The sequence below is a fragment of the Aplysia californica genome, unplaced genomic scaffold (genome assembly GCF_000002075.1).
Source record: "Aplysia californica isolate F4 #8 unplaced genomic scaffold, AplCal3.0 scaffold00356, whole genome shotgun sequence".
Lineage (NCBI taxonomy): Eukaryota > Metazoa > Mollusca > Gastropoda > Aplysiida > Aplysiidae > Aplysia > Aplysia californica.
The window spans coordinates 387,524-403,586 of record NW_004797626.1 but is presented as its reverse complement, the minus strand read 5'-3'; the positions used below and the strand labels follow the sequence as shown (position 1 = coordinate 403,586).

The 16,063-nt window shown below is 36.7% G+C and overlaps 1 protein-coding gene across 1 annotated transcript; it reads right to left on the bottom strand.

The window, feature by feature from the left end:
• Nucleotides 1–6,789: 6,789 nt before the first annotated feature.
• On the bottom strand, nt 6,790–15,502 carry LOC101857126 (solute carrier family 35 member F2). Its single transcript, XM_005103045.3, has 8 exons — nt 14,631–15,502; nt 12,917–13,023; nt 11,484–11,680; nt 10,505–10,667; nt 9,446–9,602; nt 8,441–8,496; nt 7,997–8,151; nt 6,790–7,089 (listed from the first exon to the last, which is right to left on the bottom strand). Exons 1-8 carry the CDS (start codon nt 14,768–14,770, stop codon nt 6,973–6,975), a joined length of 1,092 nt encoding a protein of 363 aa, XP_005103102.1. The 5' UTR covers nt 14,771–15,502; the 3' UTR covers nt 6,790–6,972.
• Nucleotides 15,503–16,063: the final 561 nt, after the last annotated feature.

Genomic DNA, 16,063 nt, shown 5'->3' with positions numbered 1-16,063 from the left:
GGGGGGGGCAGGATTTTTAATGTACACAGCAGCTTCTAGGTAGTACAAGTTGTAAAATGTAATAGCAATGGGTTCTGGCCCTATAAAATTGTTTCCAACAGTAAAACAATAACAGTGTTACATAGCTGCCAGACTTTCGTAGTAGTATAGGGTTTTACGGCGCTCGCAACTGCTGCCAGACTTTGTGAACACAGAGTTTGATTTAAAATCAAGGGTAAACAGTTTGCAGGAACAGAGGACAAATGTAACCGTGATGAGAAAAGTCGACTGTCGATATTATTGATAACTGCAGACGCACTTCAAATGCTTATAATCTACATGAAATATATTAAGAAATTGGAAGCTTTTGAATATTCAACTTATTGAATATATATAACAGTACCAAAAAAACGTCATCCCCTGAAAACCAAAATACATTATTCCAAATAAAAATAACCAAAAATAGTTTTTTTTAAAATATATGTGGTTTTACAACCCTATCAACCCAATTTAGACCATTTAGGAGGCAGACCTCTACCCCTGCCTGTCAGGGCCAACCTGGTTTGAGAGGGGACAACATAGCAGACAAGACCAAAGTCTTTGTAAAGTCGGAATGGCTGAAGTTAAAAATTCAAGGTTAAAATTATTTCAAAATAGTACTATCTATATTTATATTTTGGAGTAAAGACCAATGGTCTTTATAGAATTCTGTTGAGATCAACGATGGAAAACAAATTCAAAATATTTTCGTTTCAGTCTCTTCAAAGCCAGGACACTCCATTAGAATGTGTCAGATCATAAGGTCAGCATTGCATCTGACACAAAAGGGATTTTTCATCTCCCCGCAGAAAGTATAATATATATATGTAAGGAATGTATATCTAACATATAATTTTGTTTAAATAACTTCATCTCTTCTGGGGAGACCTGAAGGTTTTTAGTAAGCCTGAGGTTTGGGCATGATTAAGTGAAGTTTATTGTTAATTTGTTTATTCCATTGTTCCTTCCACTGATTGGAGTTGTAGTATTAGCGAGGGTGGGACATTCGATACTTTGATATAAGGTCCGTTTCTGATAAGACCAGTACATTGTATATGATGACTGCAATTTGCGTGTGTTTTTGGTGCACCTTTTAACACTGTATCATGTTAGGCTGTTTAGGAAGTGATATCTCTGAATTTACGTGCATCTCCATTAAATCTGAACCCACAAAGATGAGGAGTTTGAAACATCCCCCCGCCCAACCCCCCCCCCCCCCCCCCCAAAAAACAAACAACCCCAACCCAAATATAAATACACCCCATTGGGGAATCAAATCGCAGCATGGTACATGTACCAGGTGAGGTAACAGTGTCTCCCATTTCGGGAGTTGAGCTCAGTCATCACGCTCAAAGACATCAACCCTCTGAGCCATGTAAAAAAGAGAAGAACATTTTAATGTCCAACCAGTTGTCATTATCAAAGATACTTTTTCGGTCAAGTCAGTGTCAGTCAGTTGACATTTTGAATATCCAAGACAGTATATTAAGGCATTTATAAACAAAGACACATACATCTTGAAAATTCAAGTCAGCGTCAAAAACAAAGACAGAGACATTTTGAATATCCAGTTGGTATTCATAAACAAAGACACACAAACGTCGATATTTGCATCATCTTAGTAGAACTTAGCTGCACAAACATGAAAAATGTGCAGAGAAAAAAACCAGTACCTTCACTGCATGTGCCCATTGAATACCCATATTATTATATGTTATTTTTAAAAATGACGGACGACGAAGTCTTACACAGAGCATTCAATAAACACACAGCAATGTCTTGCTAAAGTGTAAAAACAGGAGAGTTTTAGTAAAGAGTTTTACGGCACTTGCAACACAATAAGGTAATATAAGTGCAGAAGACTAGAGGTGATACAAGAGAGTTACAAACATAAAAAAGAAGCAGGAGAGATGAGGAAGATAGATGTTAGATAGGAAAGAAGGAGTAAACCACACCAGAGAACCCACCAATCACCCACAAAAACAGGTAAACTTTAAGAACATACATTGCATCAAACACACCTAAAATAATCTACAGAGGGAGCAACTTAAAATGAATTTAAAAAGTCAGAAGTCTGTCAGTTAAAAAAAATCTGCTGCCTGCAAAAGAATTGCTCATCTTGAAGCAAGCACCAACTGCTTCATAGCACTACCCATAGTATCTGAAACAGCCTGCAGTAACTCAAACATGATTGAAAAAAAAGAATAAACATTGCAAGAACACTCACCAACCACCCACTCTCATCATCTAGTCAAAAAAGACCACTAAAGTGTACATGTAGTAAACCAAGTCATTCTAACTGGCCTATATTGCAACTAATTTTCACAAAAGGGAACAAAGTTTTATTTTAAAAAGTGTAAGTATTAAGTCACAGCTCCATAACAACTTTAAGTATACGGCAAGAAATTGTGGAGGAATGGCATGTTTCAATTCCAATAATCCCAACATAACTTAAGCTCAGTCACTGCAGATTCCAACACCCCAAAACTCACAGCACATTATTGTACCTTAAAGCAGGCTAACAACACATATCATTTACCAGCAGTTCATATGTGTACTAATCCCAAAATTTTGATTTGTTTTCAATTTCAGTTTGTCATTCTGTGGTTTCAGTTGCAAGTGCTCAAGAAATATTTTGTTAAAATTTAAATTCTAAATGTTGAAAAAAAACCCCAACAAACAAACAAGAAAAGATACACAATGTAGAGGTATAATAGTTAAAAGAATGAAATAGTATTATCTCTCTCCTGACAAATCTTTCTTTTTGTCTGGGCTTCGTACATTTGAACAGCTTGCCCACGATATAAGATAATGTGGGCATTTTCATACAACACAACACACAGTAATAAATAATTCATCACCAGGTTGACAGTATTGCTAACAATGTATAGTGCACACACTCAGTTTGTCCATCTTCCAAATAGAGTAACTTATAAGTATCATGCAAAAAAAATAATTGTAACGCCATTAGTACAAATAAACAAAAGATAGGTTTGAGTATTTGAAGGAGCATTGTAAACACCCTGTATGGTTTTTCTAAAATCACAGTCAAAAACATTTCATGAGGAACATACATGACCATCAAAGTAATCGTCCTCAGAACACATTCAAACCCTGCCCTAAACTTATATTTCAGTATAGAAATGAACAATATGGCAGCAGTGTAAAAGATTTAACGAAAACTGACAGATTCACACTTTAGCACACATATCTATTCTTTGCTTACTTACACGTAGAAATATTTAACTCACCACGGCTCATTCAGAAATTTATGTTTGCTTTTGACTGAGTTTATTATCAACATGATGTTTGGAAGACATTTATATTACCACATTGCAACCTCAGTGCTTTCTTGTTCTATCTCCTTTTTTAATCACAGTGAAAACAGTTCATCACAAAGAGTGAGCGTAAGAAGAAGTCACATTTTCACTGTTTAAAAAAGCGGAGATATGACAAGAAAGCACTGAGGTCGCAACATGGCTTTTTGGTCTAGCACCATGAGCACAGAAACATTTTTGGAGGAATTAAAAAAAATATTAGGGTATCAAGCATTCAAACCTCAACTCTCTTGTCACTAATCAAGTTCGCATTTGCAACAACAATTTGCACTGAAAAGAAATAGGCTACCAACAAGACACAGAAAAAAGGGGGAAAGGTGTTTACCATTCTAGTAAACTAATGCTACATCAGCTCAAGAGTGGACACTTCAACAATAGTCGCAACAATAAAACTATCTCCAGATAGATTGACATAGCTTTAGAAGGATAGAGGGGGTCAGAGAAACAATTAGATAAAAAAATATAACCATGTAACAGGCATTACAACAAACAAGAGAAAGACGTTCGCCTTGCCCTTGACACCATGAGATAACAAAAGCCGGAAAAAATAAAAGTGAAAAGATAAAACAGAAAGTAAGTACAAGGCAAAAGTATTTCTCTACCCACTACCCGAAGCCAGTACAAAACTGTACTGGCCTTTTATCCATCAAATCATCAAAACCATTTTTAAAAAAAACCCAAACCGTTCCTCTGACCAAATAAAACTCTGTGATTCCAGAAAAAAAAGTGTTTTTGATTTTCTGACAACAAACTTGATTACATTTATGTGAGGTGGATTACATCAACAAAACCAAAACAAATCTGGGAACAGACACTGACTTCAACTTTCTCTTCCAACTTGGGATGATTTTTCTATCATACACAATTCAAAACACAAACAGAGAGGAATGGTATAAATTAAATAGCTGACTGAATAAATAAAATTTCCAAATTACACAATCATGGAAGACATTACTTGAATACACACACACCATCTCAAAAACTGTTAACACAAATTTACAAATTTCTCACTCTTAGAACTCAGTTCTGATTTTTTTAACTATGTGTGTCCTCTTTGTATTCACAGTACGGTCAAAACTGTCCAAGACGGCCACCTATTGTAGAGGAGAAAAGAGGTTGCCTTAGACAGGTGGACCTCTTGGACAGTGTCATTATGATATATGCAAAAAATGCAAGGGGGGAAAGTGGGAAGTGGTTGTTTGTATAGGTGATTGTCTTGGACAGGTGGGTACTATTATAGCATGTTGGACTGTACTATAAGTACAGAGTTAAAACAACTGTGGAGTGAGAGAGAGAGGCTGTCAGAGTGGTCACATTCTGTACAAAAGTCATCCAAAGTAGTATCTCGTCTAGCCTATGATAGGACCTCACCCATTGTGTAGAGAGAATAGGAAGAGTTTGAGCCATGACGACCAGTCTAAAAAAAACATTTCCCAATATAGGTGCTTTTTACGCCCTCATCAATACAATTTAGGTCATTTAGCAAGCAGGCTTTGACCCTGTCTGTCAGGTGTCAGGGCCAACCCGGGCTGAGATAGATACAACGTCCCAGTAAAAGATAAGAATTCTCATTACACAGGAATCCAACTCAGGTTTTCTGCCCGTGATGGCGAAGTGCCTAGTTGTTACACCACAGACAAAATGATAAAGTGCAAAATATAAAAGTGATACAAGTTTTGTGGAAGATAGGACTTACCAAAATAAAAATCAGAGCCATGTGTACTTCTTGAACTGTGGTTGATGAACTAGATGAACTGTCAGAGAGGTATTTTTTTGCTATGTTCTTGTTAGAAAATAGGACACTTAATCATACAAATCAGTTCCAATGTTGGTTGAAGAATCTATAGTCAACTACCACTGAGATCTAAGGGTGGAGTGCAGGATAAAAAGAATAAGCCATTCCAATCTTTCATGACTTGAACAGATATAATGTGAAAATAAAAAGTCGCATAGAGGGTCTAAAAAAAGCGATAGACTCACTAGACTCAAACTAAAAACTAGCAGTCATATAAAAATATACCATAACAGTACAGTAAGTAAACAGGAAGCATCTTCAACATCTTTCCTTTCCGGCCATGTTTAAAAGACCAAGGGCAAATCCTTCCACCTTCAACATTACATAAATGGGCCAATAAAAATCTCAAAATAAAAGAATTTTTGGGCAATAATCCCATATATTCTAAAAGAAACAGATAACAGTGACAAAATTATGAGCTCATTTGTGCAACACTTAAAAATAAAAATGGGTACTGGAATGGAACAACGCTAAAGTCTATTATGACCTATAAGTAGAATGCAGATTTACTAAAATTGTAGCTATAATTTCAAAACAATAAGCCAACATTGTCAAAAAAAAAAGAGGAAAAAATGACATTGTACAATGGAAAAATGGCTAAAAGACTACAATATCTGGTATCACAGAGATCGCATAGACAAGTAAAAAAGTAGAGCAGTATGGGGACATTCAGTATCACAGGAAAAGTTAAGAACCACAAAGGAAGTTCAAAAGCAGATATTTGGATAATTAAAATACAGTGGAGTCCACTTAAACTAAAATCATCAGGACTGTCGGATTTTCTTCAGTTTTGACGGGTTTACAGTTTAGAGAGGTTGCTCCAATAGAAGAAAGAAATTGTAGGGTGTATTTCCTTTCAGTTTACCACTTTTTTCAGATAAATTGTGTTCAGTATAAGTGGATTCCACTGCAGTTATCTTTCTGAACTGGACAAAAAGACTGAATGGCATTTCTAGTCTACAAAACATGTTGTGTTTTCACTACACCCATCAGTCTTTCATTGACTACAAACTTGGTCAGGGCTATTCAAAGGCTATCAAAAAGCCTTACAGTATAGATGTAGGCTATTATACGACTCAAAATACAGCAAAGCTTCACAATGCTGGCACTATTTCCCTATCAAGGTGTTTTTACACCCCCATCGACACACTTTAGATTATTAAGGAGGGGAAATTCAGAGTTAATCTGGGCTGAGAGGGATAAAACATCCCAGCAGAAAGACTGAGACACTCGTTGAAAATTCTCCTCACTCTGGATTCGAACTCAGGTCTTCTGCATGCAGTGGAGGAGCGTCTAACTACTCCACCACAGATGCTGGTGCACAAATTTCTACGTTCAGATATATCCCCCAAAACCTATTCCTAAGGTCTGAAATTGCATAGAGTATGATGAAAGAAAGCAGTAATTAAGTCACAGAAGCCAATGGGTATTTTGTGAACTCAATGCACAGGAGATCATTATGCCATGTGGAGAACATACACAGGCAGGAGGACATGCAGAAATTCCCAATGATGAAAATACCAACACACAAAAGCATGCAACAAATGTATGCATATATAATAAAAACAACATAAACCGCTGCTCATGAAGACAAAAAAAATTGAGAAACATTTCCTTAAGCACTTTTTCCATTCTCTATTTGAACACATTCTCTAATTAAACGTTTCTCACTTTTCAAATGAGAGATTACAATAGTCCAACATTTTCTTTTTGAACGCACTTTTTATAATCAAACATTTCTCACTTTTTTTCAAATGAGAGATCATAAAAGTCCAACATCCATCAGTTACCCATAACTGAGTAAGCACCAAACAGAATTGTCTACTTGAGCAGTTCCACTTCGTTGTTCACAGACACAGCCTGCTCGGTGGGACGGAAATTGTAGATGGCCACGCCAAGTATCACAACCACAAAGGAAATAAGGTACAGAACATGAAACTGAAACAAAAAAATGAAAAAAAAAATTATTTTTGTTAAAGACAAGCCTTTGTAAACCCCCACTAAATCAACACAAATAACAAATAGAGCATTTAGTAGGCAAGCATCAATTCTGACAAAGAAGAGTACAAATCTGTAATTCTGAAAGTTTCACTTTTAGACTTGAGTTTTTAAAAATACTAAATAAAGAGTTATTATGATTTACTTTAAGTTTTAGAGATGAAATTCATAACAATTGGCCAAAGTTGGAAATTATCATAGATATTACAGGAATAAAGTTTAATTAAACTCCAGACATTTTCCTTTTTCAATATTGCAAACAAACAAAGTATGTTTACAAAACTACTGTTTTTTTTGCTTTCCCTGTCCCTCTTTCTTCTGATCCTTTCTTTTTAACAAATCTACACAATTCCTCTCCTTAATGCCCCAGCAATCCCCCCCTTAATGCTGTCTGATCAGCAGTTGATCTTTCAGAACATTTTAAAACGTCATACACAAATCAGAAACACAAATTTTGCATAGTTAAAGGTATGCATGTTGTTGCCGCAATTGAAAATTTCAGATTAAAAAGACAAAATTGAAAGTTCTGACTGGTTCACCAAGTTGTGCTTCCTTTTTTATTGTGCCTCTGCTAGCGTTGTTGAAAGACCAAAATGCAGATCTTCAATGAGTGAAACATGTAACATAATTGTATACCCACATAATATATCCAAACTAAGAACCCCAAACACACAAACATATAAGAACATTTACAGAGATACACAATTACAAAAATTACCCCCCCCCCCCCCACAGCCCGACGTGGAATGAACAAGACCGTCTGGTTCGGGACGGCGGGACGCTTTTTCCTTTCGTCCCCCCCCAGTTAAAATATTACACACAAGTACAAAATAACTTCTGCACTTACTGAGTAGCCAAAGATAAAAATTCCGACGATCAACGCGTAGAAGTCAGCAGAGAGCAGGGAGATGTTGGTGATGGTGGCGCTCGTCTGCTGTATCACGTACGCCATGCACAAGTAGATGGCCACCAGGAACAGGACAAACCCCAGCCAAGGCAACACTGGCGACACACAAAACATTCTCTTTTTAAACATGTATATTTTTACACCCCCTTTTACACAATTTAGATCATTTAGGAGGCCGGCTTCCGACTCGGCCTGTCAGGGTCAGCCTGGACTGAGAGGAATACAACATCCCAGGAGAAGGACTATTATACATATTAGATACATATTATTGCCAAATACTACAAAACAAATGAATCACATTATTTTAAAGAAATCCATTTGCTTCTTTAAATTCAGTAATCTGAAAGATATTCCAGAAAAGCCTGAGACTTGAAGGGTACCCACCTATTTTATAAGATGTGAAGTCAACCTTCGACAGCTCCTGTCTCTCCAAGACTATCCTACAGACAACAAAATACACAGAACATTTGAAATGATTATGTATATAATATATTAAAACATTTTTTACTTTTTAAAACCATAATAATAAAAGTACTTTGTCCACAGGGATGGCCTTCTGCGAATTGTCAAGTCATCTAAAAGCAGTTTGTTCACAATAAACAGATGACGACCTTCAAAATCCAAGGATTAAGAAAAAAGACAAAGTAAAGCGAGAAAAGTAAAGGCAATAAGAGCAAGCAATTTGCAATCAGCACAAATGCCAAGTTTCCTTACATAGCATAGCAGCACCTTTCCCTTTCCCGCAGTGGTGTGCTTATCTGCCTGAACATAATATGTTATGTGGTTAAACATTTTGATAAGTTCGTCTGTGAGTTTTTAACAAGCTTAGAGACATTTATCTTTTATAACAAGTATTAAAAAACAGGACCAAGGTGAAGAGGTAATAAAACTGCAGTGATACTGCCTGCAGTAGGCTCACGGGGCTTTTTTCATCAACACAGCCTTTAAACCTTGATGTAATCTCAAGCTACCCCCCCCCCGCTCCACACACCCACACCCACTTTCCCTTTCCATAACACATGCTTTCCATGCAAACAACTTGAGACGTATAAATCCTTGAGAAGACTTAACTATTTAACTCCACTTTCTAAAAAAAGAAATATAATCAGGAAGAAATTGCTTTACATTGTATAAAGTGTTCGATAAAAAATGAAATTGTCATTGTAAATGCTTCACATCCTGTTGACACAATTTTGAACAATAATGGAACAGGTTCTCCAGCCCTGCCTGTCTGGGCCCACCCACGCTGAGAGGAATACAACATCCTTGCAAACAATCAGAGATACAAGAAGCCTACCCTATTCACCAAAGACACTGATAGCCTTTGGAGCCAAGACTCAAACACAAAAAAAAATATATTTTGAAAACGTAAACAACATATAGACGTACACCTGTATCCCAGCCACCAGAGTGCTGAACATTCCCAGCATGCCCAGGAACTCGGACTTGTTGTAGGACTTGACCACAAACTCCTGGGCTACATTGCTAATCCCGTACAGGGCAGCGCCCAAGATGACCAGCACGTCCCCCAGGGCCACGTTGGAACCTTCCGGAGACAGAACAGATGATAATGGCAATGGCAATCTTTATTCATCTCGCAGGGGGAAATTTGTTTTGGTCGTTTACAATTTACAGTGGAAGTGGTGCTACAAAAGACCAGGTGCACTCATGCATACATACAACAAGAAAGGACAAGAATACTGGTACATGTATTATGCACTCAAATACCTACCCTCTAAAAACACTTATCTCTCAGTTCACAACTTACAAAGTTTTTCTTACATACCTATTTATAGAGGACTTCTTTGAGTTTCCTGTATAAATTGATCAGGAATTTTATTTGGCTTTTCTTTGACTTGCTACTGCCAAGGCGTTTTTGACCAATATGACATGCACATAAGACTCTCCCCCACCCCTCCCCTCTTTCCAGTTTTTCATCCCTATCCGAAGAGACAAAGTGTTTGATTTTACTTGTACCTAGGATAATAACAAAATCGAAGTCATTCCATGACAAGATCAATAATAAAACTAATAATAATAGTTCTTCTGTCAATGTCTGATGATAACCAATGCATCTTCAGAAGAGACAATATTCCTTAAAGAGAAATAGATAAAATAAGGATAAATATGATCAGTGGCGTCTGCTATGGCTAATAAGACTACTTCTGGAACACAAAGAATTTGCCATATTTTGAACATTTAAAAACTTTATTTTCACTTGCGAAAGAGTGCAAATTGCAGGCTTCTCTATTGACCCCAGCATTTGTAATTCATGAAGTATGTGATTTGCTGCTGGGTCAGCAAGAACCTAAAATCAAACCTGGTACATCGGTGTCCGTCTAATAGCAACCTCCCTTGGGAACCAAGCCTGGTTCAAAGAGAGAGGGGGGGGGTAATCTATACAAAAATCATTATTATCATTATTTATTATTACATCGAAACACTGACCTCCTCCATCCCCGTTTTTGCCCGTGATGACATCGGCACCAACCATCCCTGCAAGGCCCAGCAGTGCTGTGCCCACTCCGCAGTAGTGAAGGAAACGATACTGCGTTCTCAGGAAGATTCTTGACAGCAACATAACTGTGGCTATACTGAAACAGTCCAAAACCTGGAAGGAAGACGGACAAAAATGGAAATCACAATAGGAAAAGAAAAAGTTTCAGTTTAGTTTTGTTTTCGTGAGAGTTTTACAGCACTAGCAACACAAATAAGTCACATAAGTGTTGAAGGTAGGAGGAGTTACTAGAGAGTAACATACATTACAAAGAATAGAAGTAGGACAGAATAAAGATGATAGATGTTTGATAGGAAAGAAGGTGCAAACCATACCACACCATAATACCTGTCAACCAACCATAAAAAGCGATCAAAGTCCAATGCAGTAGCACTCCTTTCAACATTTCATGAACAACTTAAATTCCCAAATTTGTTTTTAACCCACAAAAAATTGCAAATTCAAGCAGTATACGCAAAAAAACAAAAACCATATACAGAAGATAAAAGGAATAGAAGTAGCAACACATACATAATAATAATGGATTGCATTTATTTTGCGCATCCACTTATGCAATGCTCTATGCACTTAACATGAAACATATTATGTACAGATTTACAAATCAATTTCAAAGGCACATAGTATTACATACAAGTGCACACACATACTCACGCACGCACGCACCCACACACACACACACACATACATCACAAAAAGTCTATTCTTTTATTGATTCTACAGTTTCTCTTTGCAATTTTTTTTACCGTTCTACAGTTGTATTTTACAGACAGTTTGTTCACACACTGTGAAAGCCAACAATCAATATTGCACTTTCTACTAACAAAAGGCTGTTTTCAAGAAATCACAGAATAATGCCCTTCTATTATTCTATGTATACTGTCAAGGCTGTGTACCAAAATTTTTACTGACCTGTACACTCGTGACGGAGGTATATCCATAGGCTTTCACCACCAGGAAGTTCGCCTCCACATCAATTAAGCCAATCAAAAAGTACTTCCAACCTCTTGAGGACTTGAGTACAGATACAAGATTTCCCTCTCCCGACTGGAATGCAAGTTTGGTGGTGAATACAAGACACAGGACGCAATACATCAGGAAGCTCTGGGCTGAAATAGGCAAAAAGTAAAATTGAACACCTCCAAACATCTTTGTGCATCACAACTATCACAGTTCGCTGTTTCCTGTTTCTGTAAGACTTACCCGTTACCCCATTTTAAGACAGAGGTCCAGCTCACAACTGAATGGTTGTGGATTTAGACACCGACAGGGCCCCAATGTTGTGTTCTTGGTAAAAGCACTTTAAAATTTTCCCCACTTTACCCCGTTAGAAATGGGTTACCCGACCACAGACAGTAAAAATCTTGTCATAATCTTGTTAGTGTCTGAGCCTTATTATTGTTATTATTATAGCATACATGTAATACTGAAGGAGCAAAACAAAGGACAACTTTCTGAGCAAGGTTTGACTGGAAGACAATGCTTGTTGCTTCTAACTCTTGGAACTGAATTTTCTTTATTGTCCTATTCCTTACACTGAGTACACACACATTGCCAATCAAATGCATTGGTTCAGTCACCTCACCACCAGCCAGATTTTTCTCCATGGAGAGGCAAAAAGCCACCATCATGACAAAATTTGACTGTGACTTTCATATATGAAATTTGTTAATTTTTCAAGGCTGTAAGTCGAATCAGTCATACTGTGCCAAAATGGTAGCTTTTGCCCTTCCATGGAGGAAAAATCTAACTGGTTGACTCAGTTGCAATTTAACTGGCAGTGTGCATCAGCCATTACAAGATACTGAGCTCTCTCATACTCATACTCATACTTAGCATATGACAAAGAATACTGAGTAGGCTACTAACAACTCAACAACTACGACTCATAACTTTATAGTCGATGGTGTTACAAGCCAATATTACCACAGGCTCATTTATGATTCTGACTTAAATTATTTGGAGAGTTTTACATACAGTAGAAGTCTCAAACTTTTTACCTCAACAGTCCAAATGGACACTTTATCTATACACATAACATAAAATTTAAAGGAATTACAGCCTATCACACACAAAAGCAAAACATGCACATAGTGAACAGATTTTCATGTCCCAAATTTTCTTTAAATTTAAAAAGGTAAATTATACAAATCGAAAAGATTTCTGTACCCCGCCGATTTCGCTATTATGTACGTGCTAGACTATTCATTACAATACAACAATTTATGTCTTGCCTTAGTCAACTAGAGACCTAAATAATAGATTTCAAATTGAAATTCCGCTACCCACAGAGAGTGGTGGAAGGACAACAGACAGTACTATGACGGGGTTCGTGCCAGACTTACCCGTTGGGATATTAACGCCTTGTTCCTGTAGCAGCCCTGAAAAGACCCCAGTCCCACAGAGCAGAACGGACAGACACTGACCAAATATTAGTGCCTTGACAAACTCTCTGGAACATGAGAGAGGGATTGACAAACAGTTTAGTTTAGCGAGCAGCTATGGTAAGGCTGGCTGAATTAGCCTCGTAGCATGTTACATTTTGAACTTCAATAATTTCAAGCAACACATGATATAATACGCCTTATTTAATTTATGATAGTGTGGGTTATTATTTTCATCTATAAAAATATATATAAATGTGTCATGACACGCTGGAATCAGATGTTCGTCAATTTTTGGGCATGTGGAGTTATTGATATCACCCTAAAACTTGCATGTATTTTTTGTGCTTTCGATAAAAAAAAACAACCCTGCCTACCAAGATAAGAACTCGAAATATTTGCGATTAAAGGAGGTGGGGGTCACCTGGTTTCATAGTAAATTAGCCAAAGTCTGATAACTTTAATAGCTTGAGATTGAGAGTCTTTGAAAATGGAAAATTTACATATTTTCAGCCTTTCATTAGTTTAATCAATGTTTGCCAGTAAAATTTACATAATATATGGAAAATGTGTTTGTATACAATAAAGGTGTTGAGCAAAAAAACAATAATTCAATAAAAATTGCCTTAAGGAAACATGCTTCTTTCTTCGATTTCATTATTTTGACAAGCACTTAATTTCCCCACGATGCCTTACATATATATATATGATTTTGTTTAAGTGTGCATACGAAAATATTTGTGAGTAAAGGGATTGTGATACATATGTGAATCTCCATACGTGCCTAAGCAATAAAAAATACTTGCTAAAATCTGAGTGTCTATTTTTTGCTGCCCCACTCATTTCTGTTGTCTCTCTCTTTACATGGTTTTGCTCATATCTCTCTCTCTCTCTCTCTCTCACACACACACACACACACACACTCACAAACACACAGACAAGCAGACACACATCTTTCTGATTCATCATCATTTAAAGTTGTATTAACTCATTTTAAACAAAGTGCGCATTGCTTCTTAAAACACACACAAAGTACATAAATTTGCTGGCAAATTTAGAGAAAAAGCATTGCAGTACAAAACCAGAGTAGTAGTCATAGTTGTAGCCAATTCAGCATGAACTACAGAGAAGCAAGTTAAAACAAGGTAATCTCAACCTATATAACACACTACCAGAGAAAAAAATTTAAGCCTCAAGGGAATAATTTACAAAGAAACTGTGTGTACTATTGCAAAGGACTGACATCTTAAACTCAATTGAAGATGGGGCCACCCTTTGAGCCGAGGATAGAAGTAGCGGACTTCTTCAGCAGTGCATAAAACATAGAAAATACTCACGGGAGGAAATGGGAAGTGGTCGTTTGAATAGAGGTTTATAGTCTTTATAGTTATACAGGGGGCCAAAGGAGTAGCCTAGGTTTGACCGTTATAGCATTCTTGACAGACATTTAAATTACCATCATGCTGTCAGTCACTCAGTGAAAATGCAGAGTGGTGAGCTTTTTATAAATACTACCACCAGTACTAAACTAAAGTCACTAAGACTGGGTTGAAAAACTATCTTATAATGTACTGGAGGAACATTTTAAAAAGTTTGAAAAACTAATTTAATTAAAAATGACATTCTGCAACTGCAGGTGGTAATCAAGTAATCACTAAATAATAAATTCATTTACCGTGAGCACAGAAGCTTGTGAGCACCACGGCTGATCTTTTCTGCTCTTGACGATGCGGGAGTCTGTTCATGTTCGTATGAAGGCGAGTCAGACATACTGTCGTCATATGAAGTGGGTCCTAGGCTCTCGTAAGAACTCATAGTTATACAAGTTGGTTCAGTGTCAGATCGATAAACAATATTGGAGGCAGCAAAAATGCATTTTAAAATGTCTCAGTCTACATGATTGACTGTGGCGCACACGAGAGAAGCGAATCAAAATAATTGTCATCCAATCACACAGCAGACTCTCAGAAACTGCAGCAACAGCATCCATACACAATGTGATACTGAAATATCTTGTTGTAAGTTCTAAAATATATTATGTAATATAATGGGATGGTGATTCTTCCGACAAAAACAGACAGAAAAAGCCCTGAGAAACAGTGTTTTTGCTGTGAATATCTAGTAAAAGTTTTACCAAAACCTTTCTAGATATCTATAGTAGGTAGGCTATAAAGTTCACTCTGACTGATTAAATTTCTTATTTTATATTTAGATCTAGATCTAGATATAAATAGATCTAGATATCTAGATCTAGAGTCTAGATTAGTAGGTTATAAATTATATAATATAATCACTCTGACGACTGAAGCACCGTTATATATTTTTGAATTCGAGACCTGGAACCTCGACCCTGTTACTGTTCGTGTTAACTACAAGCCACTAGTCACCAGTAGCTCATGTTTCAACTGCTTTTTCTTTACTCTCACTTTCACGTGACTTGAACAGTAGTGTCGAGTGTAATCCCACTCATCAGTGTAGTCTAAGGCAAGGCCTCCTATAATTTACTATAATAAAAATTATTATTGGCCATGCCATGGACCACATCAATTCAATGATCATGGCCATAATGGGGTTTGAATTGTTGACATAGAATCTAGATTGCATCACGAATCACAGTCACAGTTCACTTTTTAAAATAGATAGATCTAGATTCTCTGACTGAGAAAGTCAATTTTTTTCAAAAGTAAAGATTTCATTACGCCGTCTTTTCATACCGCAACTGCATCAGAAAGTTGCAAAACCTCAGCTTTCTACTCAAACTCAAACGACCTCAGGCCATCAATCAAAATAAAACACAAATACCGACCACTCTAGACGAAATCTAGAATGAAGAGTTCTTTCCAATCAGCTGATATGTATGGTACAACAGATTACCACTGAACATTCAAACCATCAGAATTGTGTTCCATCAAGGTTGTTTTTTTCATGTTTCACACGATTTAAAAAAAAAAAGTTTGATTGCCACTACCATAGAACACACACAAAAAAATTGCACTAGAAAAATTGTATAAAGTATAAGTATGCTTACTATGATTTTTTAAAAGTATTCTTTATTTGAGTAGCATAAATCTTATCTGGGAGTTATTTAATGGAAGTACATGTACGTGT

What these genes read in the sequence shown, in the direction of transcription:
- LOC101857126 (XM_005103045.3), bottom strand. Translation starts at nt 14,770, where the DNA reads ATGAGTTCTTACGAGAGCCTAGGACCCACTTCATATGACGACAGTATG. An exon ending in CACAAGCTTCTGTGCTCACG is followed by an intron (nt 13,024 to 14,630) that starts GTAAATGAATTT and finishes CTCATGTTCCAG; the next exon opens with AGAGTTTGTCAAGGCACTAA. An exon ending in CCTCCGTCACGAGTGTACAG is followed by an intron (nt 10,668 to 11,483) that starts GTCAGTAAAAAT and finishes TCTTCCTTCCAG; the next exon opens with GTTTTGGACTGTTTCAGTAT.